Source organism: Alosa alosa, chromosome 14 (assembly GCF_017589495.1).
Source record: "Alosa alosa isolate M-15738 ecotype Scorff River chromosome 14, AALO_Geno_1.1, whole genome shotgun sequence".
Classification (NCBI taxonomy): Eukaryota; Metazoa; Chordata; class Actinopteri; order Clupeiformes; family Clupeidae; genus Alosa; species Alosa alosa.
In genome coordinates this window covers 23,473,494-23,480,641 of record NC_063202.1, presented here as the reverse complement: position 1 = coordinate 23,480,641, position 7,148 = coordinate 23,473,494, and the positions used below count along the sequence as shown (strand labels likewise).

The 7,148-nt window shown below is 42.9% G+C and overlaps 1 protein-coding gene across 1 annotated transcript in view; it reads right to left on the bottom strand.

Annotated features, from left to right (window-relative positions):
- Window positions 1-3,212: 3,212 nt before the first annotated feature.
- nrg2b (neuregulin 2b) overlaps window positions 3,213-7,148 on the bottom strand; it is a 68,648-nt gene continuing 64,712 nt past the window's right edge. The window contains exon 11 of the mRNA XM_048262858.1: window positions 3,213-7,131. Within this exon, the coding sequence (XP_048118815.1) occupies window positions 6,522-7,131 (610 nt within the window). The 3' untranslated portion in view covers window positions 3,213-6,521. The remainder of the gene's footprint in view (window positions 7,132-7,148) is intronic.

The following is a 7,148-nucleotide window of genomic DNA, read 5'->3' as shown; positions in this document are numbered from 1 at the left end:
GTGGGAGAAGTCCACGGCATCTACTTCAATATCTTTGAACGTAACAGTGCACAATGTACAGCCAACTACAAAAGCCATCAAGACCATGATCACATTCATAATCATAATCAAAGCAACGTTATGACCAAGATCTATGTTTGTCCAGTGTGTGATGCTGCCATAGACAAAGTGATGTCAAAGAAAACTGATGATGACATCCAAAAGTTATTTGAGAGTGCTTCTACACTCTTAAAACAAATGTGTTGAAAATAACACAACTTGCGTTGTTTCACCTCTGTGTCCAGATAGGGACAACACATTCGTTTTAAAGCAATGCCAAAGCAGACAGGAAGTGGAAGTGTCTTGAAGCTGTCATTACAAACAAAGGCTTCTCCACTAAAGTATTAAATACATTTCAATAGTGTTCAATACTTTCCCCCCTGTCATTCCACTTTATTGCACATTACTTTATTACTGGACTTTAATATTTGGATTCTTTTATATGTGTGGATTTCTCAAGTTAGTATACCAAAGTTTGGTGAAAGTTTCATGTAAATAGCCTCATTGGAAATATATTTACTTGAAAAAATGTTGAAAAAAGTGTAGTAATCCTTGCATTGTCCTTTTTTTTCAATTGACACACTGTTCAATGGACACATGCCTTTTTATGGACACAAGTATGGGATATACACTTTTAAGTCTCTCACAATTTAAGTAGACTAGATCATAACACTGATATTAAACATAAAATTAAAAGTTGTGGGTCTGGTCTGTTCCTGAGGGCTCTGCCAATTTCAAACAGTTCCCACATTAAGCATGATTAAGGTAAAAAACTAAATTTGATAATTCTTGATGACACTAAAGTAAAATATCTTTGAGAAGTAATACTTTGAGAAGTCTTTGAGAGGTTTAACACTCAAGTAGGTAGAAAATCATTATACCGACAGAAAATATATGATTCAGTCATGTGATGTAACATGATATAAATCTGATTCATTAACAAAACATAGGAACACAATGAGTGCCTTCACAGCTTCTTGGCCCTCAGTGCAAGGTGATGAAAATAACTAAAATACAAAGATTGCCATGCAGCATTTTTGCTTGGCCCCAGTAAAAAGCAATGGATGCTAATACAGCTTTGCATAAAGAGTCAGAGACCTGTCCCTATAGCAAATATGCTAAATTTAAAAAACATATGGTTACCATATAGTTCTAAGAGCTGCCACAGACTCCAATTATGGAAGATAGCAAAATTATAAGAAAAGAACACAATGGAGGTCAATGCAGCTTTGCTAGAAAGCTATGCTACCCTAAAATAATTATGGAAAGATTTATAGTCATGAAATTGGATTATATGACAAGTTTCAACAACCATACTCTTACTGATAAAACATATATAATTTCTCACTCTGAGCAGGTCTTATGTTCTTTAGTGCGGCTATAATGTAATAACTATCTTACTAACCTTCCCAGAAATGTAATAACTTCCTGCAAATTTAATAATTATTATGTTGGTGGGAAATTAGTTTATTATGTTGGCAGTATGCAACAGATATGTTGCTGGGAAATTATTAAAGGTGCTCTAAGCGATGCTGGGTAACGTCACTTCTGTTGACGTTCAAACAAAACAGAGAGCTAGCTCTCTACTTCCTCCCCCTCCCTCCCGTGCTGTTCCCGTTCAATTGAAACTCTCCTAAACGCGCATCTCGTCTGTGATTTGCTGGAACAGTTTGTTATGTTTTTCTGAGCTAGGTTTGCCCAGGTTGTTTTTGTTGCCGTTTTTGCTGTCCACAGAGATCACGTTTTTTACAATGTATTTAGAACACAGACAGCTAGCGGTTGTTAGGTGATGTTTGCAGTAAGTGACATAAAATGTTTTAGCCTAAAAAAACGCGTGGCATCGCTTAGAGTACCTTCAAGTTTGTAGGATTATCACGTTTCAAGCATGCAGATTTTTATTACATTGGTGGTTTATACGATGCTGGGAAGTTGTTGCGTTGGTGAGTGTAATAATGGTATGGAAATGTAAATTAAAAAATCAAATCACAGTAATTTATATATAGCCTATAATCTATAATATACAGAACCCCAGTGGTGTCATTGCAAGATATTTGTTTTGTGTATATCGAGAAAATGTGTGCTCAAAGTGTGCTCATTTTATTAAATTGTGAGCTCCTTTTACTAAATAATGCTCTCATTCTACAAGATTGTGTGCTCAATTTAGTAAAATCCTTTTACTAATTAGTTCGATTTTACCAAATTGTGAGCTCATTTGATAAATTCTGCTGTCATTTTAAGTTTTTGTGAAATGAGTACACAATTTAGGAAAATGAGGACACTAATTAGTAAAAGGAGTGCACAATTTCCTAAACTGAGCACACAATCTTGTAGAATGAGAGCATTATTTAGTCAAAGGAGCTCACAATTTAATAAAATGAGCACACTTCGAGCACACATTTTCTCTGTTGAATAGTCTCACAACATTTAGGCAGCATTAGTTCACAGCATAAGTCTTTACATGAAAATGGTTGAACAAGTTGTCATAATGTGTCAAGCATATTCGTTGCGAATTTGTGGCCCAACAGACAGGAACGTCAGGAGGTGTAGTAAGACTGCACTGTAATTCCTACAGCACTGCATTTACAGTTTTCCTATGATTGTCCTATGTTCACATTTCTACTTTTTTTTTCTTTGTGCTCATTGCTGTCTTTAACCTTTCTGTTTTGCATTGACATAGTCTGTCAACAAATTACAGTACAAACAGTAAAAGCGTAAATGTGAATCTTGTCCAGTCTCTCGCAATCAAACTCCCACATACACTAAGGTGTAACCTACAATATATGGTTATTGTCATCAAAATTTTAGCCATAGTTTACATCAGAACATCCCTCCAGAGTACATTGTTATACTGACAACATGACTAAGCAATTTGACTGTCTTACTGTATCTATGCTTTTATTTGCTATTACTGTTTGCTTTTGTTTATGTAAAGCACATTGAATGACCTCTGTGTATGAAATGTGCTATATAAATAAACTTGACTTGACTTCACCAAACACAGTAAAATACAAGCAGGGAGAGAAAGAAACAAAGATAGAAATGATAGATAGAGTGATAGATAGAGTGACAGATAGAGTGATAAATAGATATATAGATTGATAGATACAGAGATCGATAGATATACTTAACAACACACAGATGACAAAATAATTGGATTTTGTTAAAATGGTAGGAATAAAGATTTATTTTTTTCTCTTCTTATATGAACAAGTTTTTTTTCCGTTCTTTTTTTCCAAGTTCATTTTTTTTTCTTGAGAAAACTTGCAAAAAACTTCTAGCATATTCCAAGTCAAGGATGGACATGAAAAAAAAGGGAATTTATTGCTGAATGTGGGAATGAAGACTACACTTTGAGCAGATGCTGCTTGATCCATGCACCCTCTATCTGCCACTAGAACATGCAAAGAGAATGGACCCAGAGAGTCACAGAGGAGGGCAAAAAAACACGGGAGGAGAGAAAGCAAGAGGGAAGGAGAGAAAGAAAATAGGGAACAAAAGCTCCTAGATAAGAGACATGGCATATGTCCGAGAGAAAGAGAAAGGCTGGGATTTACTTTATGGAACAATGTGACAAGCAAATGTGTGAGCTAAGTGGGGAGTGTAGGGGTGTGTGTGTGTGGGTATAAGGGTGTGTGTGTGTGTGTGTGGGTGTGTGCATGTGGGGAAGGTGAGGGTGTGAGTCTGACCGTAAGAGGTATGTTTGCATACTTCTACATTTTACTGTGTGTGTTTGTGTATGTGTGTGCGTGTGTGTGTGTGTGCGTGCGTGTGTGCGTGCATGTGTGTATGTGTGTGTGTGTACTATGTCAAGGAGAGTGCACAAGAGTGGATTGTAGGGGCACTTTTTCGAACAAATAACCCTAAACCCCCTCTACCTCCTTTCCATAAACAGTACTCACTCTACACACACAAGAAAGGGCAGATTGCATACAGACTTATGTCAAAAGAGAGAGAGAGAGAGAGAGAGAGAGATGAAGGAGATAGAAGGGAGGAGAGGAAGACAACAGAGGAAACACTAAAAGGGGGAGAGGGGGAATAACAAAATGAGAGACAGAGAGTGGAAACCTTGGCAAATTAACCCCCACACCAGACATGTTTGAGGAGTGCACACATAAACTTTTTCACAAGTGTCACAAACACCAGTTAAACAGCGTGAGTCGAAAAACCTGTCAGACCTCTCCACATACTCCCCTACCACAAGTGGCCACCAGGGGGGGGCGAAACAACCGGGAGCTCAGGGTGAGCCCCAGTGACCTAGGTCAGTAGTGGAGTGGAGCAGAGCAGGGTGCTCATGGGTAATGTAGTTCTGCATGAGAAGTCCTGAGACACAGAGCGGCTAGAGCTGCTGGCTTTGGAAGGGTGGAGGAGGGAGCAAAGGAGCAGGGGGGGTGGGGGGGTTGGGGTTCAGGGGAGAGCCCCAGGCAGCAGCCAACTGACCACGCTGGATCCTGTGCCGGGTTCGGACCCGGCACCACTCCTTCACAGATACCCGTTCCAGTTGCAGTCCAGTCAGTTGCATTCCGGGGGGATGAAGTCAGGCTGGATTGGTTCCCCTGGCCCCCTCCCCGCTGCAGTCACGGGAGGTCAGAGGTGAGGGGGCAGGGGTCAAAGGTCAGAGCCCAGATAGCAGCTGGAACAGATCTGGCCCTCGGCAGGGTGCGGATCTGGGCCAGAGCACAGCCAGATCCGCCCCAAATAAGCTTTCCTACAGGAGCGCAGGGGGCCTAAAGTGTACTGGAGCTGATCTCGCCAGCCCAAGGACCTACTGCATCACAATGACATGAAGACACACGCACGCACACACACACACACACACAAAAAAAACACACAAACCTTGTCAAGTGACACAAACAGGCATACCTACAAACACATACACACACACAGTTCACGTTCGAACACAAATAAGTGGATAGATACAACTAACACGTTTATCTTTTCTTTGTCTCTCTTCTCTTTCTCTCTCTCACTCACACACACACACATAAACACACTCATACACACCAAGTTAAAGGTGCAATAGGCAGTATTGCATCACAAGGAACAGATAAGAAAGTGAGATGTCTTTTACATACCACTTAACAACTTGCCAGTTGATCTAAAGAATCCCCCGTGATTTTGACTTCACTAATTATTCTACTTGAGTTTCTGCACTGTCGGGGACAACAGTTGCCTATTGTGGCTTTATCTGAGCACACAGGGCTCACGAGCCAGGGCATCCCAACCTTAGATGTGTACACAAAGAAACATATGCACATAAACACATGCCAGATGTATAGAGCATCACCCAGATGCCACAGTCACAGGTATCACTGACACACACTCACACAAACACACTGACACACAACCCATAGGCTTTTTGCTCTTGTGACGTCTTTGTGATTGGACAAACACACTCAGAAAGACAGACAGGCAGACAGACACACACAGACAGACACACACACACACACACACACTCTTACAGACTTCTAAACCCTGAACACCTGGGCACCGCCCTCAAGAGACTTCTGCATACCTCTGTTGTTATGGAAACAATACGAGTGACAGGAAGCAAACAAACCCCATTGCCATGGGTCTAAGTGAGTAGACTGAGTAACTTCCTGTCTGGACAGGAAGTGGAATTATCATTGCATCTGCAGATGCCCCCCTCCAAAATAAAATAGCAATGTGTGTGGGTGTGTGAAGGTGTGTGGGAATACCCAAGATTCTCTAACTGTGTGCCTCTGTGTGTGTGTGTGTTACAGTGTGTCAGTTTGTGAGAGTGATTAAATGGGTGCATGTATTTGTGCTCTGTGTGTATGTGTGTATGAGTGCGTGTATAAATCTGGATGAGAGTGTGTGTGTGTGCACATGTGTGCGTGTGTGTGTCCATATCGCAAGAAAGCATGTGTGTGTATGTGTGGGTGTGTATCATACTTATGTAAACATATGCATTACACAAAGAAGTGACCCATATTGCATGATGTCAGGAGAACCTCACAGTTCTGATGGGAAAGGGGAAGAAAGAAAGAGAAAAAGACAAACATGTCTGTAGAAAAGAAGAGTTCGTAAGAAAGGCTAGAAAAACTGAAGCAAAGCCCTCCACATGGGTGAACAGCAAAAGGCACCACAATATTATTCTAGTATCTAACTCCTGAAAAAACTGGCACGGAATTCTCTTTTGATTTGTATGTTTTTTCGTTTTTCACATAATGCTCGTAAAGTGAAATTAATCAACATATAAATAGTTTCCCCTATAAAAAAAGTCTTTGCTGCTAGCTAGTAGACAAGTTTCGCTGAAATGAAAATAAATATTTCATTTGTTTAGAATATCTGTCTGTTATATAAAATAAAAATATTTCTTATCGGTGCAGGTCTATGGTATAACTGTCTGTGTGTGTGTGTGTGTGTGTGTGTGTGTTACACGTTGAAAGAGTCTGACTTTTCAGTCATGTCTGGAGTGCACATGTGTAGCTCAGGAGCGCGTCTGTTATGTGTGTGTGTGTTTAAAGGGGTGCATTGTCAGGCCTGCCACGGGGCTGTGTGAGTTTGCCGTGCATGCGGCGGGGGAGGGGGGCCAGGCAGGGCGTGTGTGTGGGCGTGTGTGTGGGCCGGTAGATGGTGGCCGGCTCAGGGGACGGCGAGCTCATGTTGAGCGCGCTCAGGAAGGGCGTGCTCTCGCCGTGGCCCAGTTCCGCGCCCCCCAGCCCATACTCCTCGTCCCACTCGCTGTCCGACAGGTTGCTATGGGAACTGTGCGTGGCGTCGAGGAAGGCGAGCGGGCGCGGGCGGCGCTGACGCCCGGGCGGTAGCGTCCCGCCCGCCCGGGCGCACTCTCCCGCCGCCTCGCAGACGCTGTCATCGTCCACCAGCCGATACGGGCTGGATGGCAGCGAACCCGTGCTCTCCGCCGGGTAGCACGGCCGCCGTGACCGGTGGTAGTGGCGCAGCAGTGGCTGGTCGTCATCGGCGACCGCGTAGTTCGCCATGGCGGCGGCTGCCGCGGGGGGGAGGGAGAGGGCGTGGCTGGCATTGGGGGTGGTGATCTGGAAGGTGGGCACCTGCCCAAATTCCACCGGGGAAAGGCGAGCCGGTGTGGTGAGCGCCGACACGTACCTAAGACACACACACAC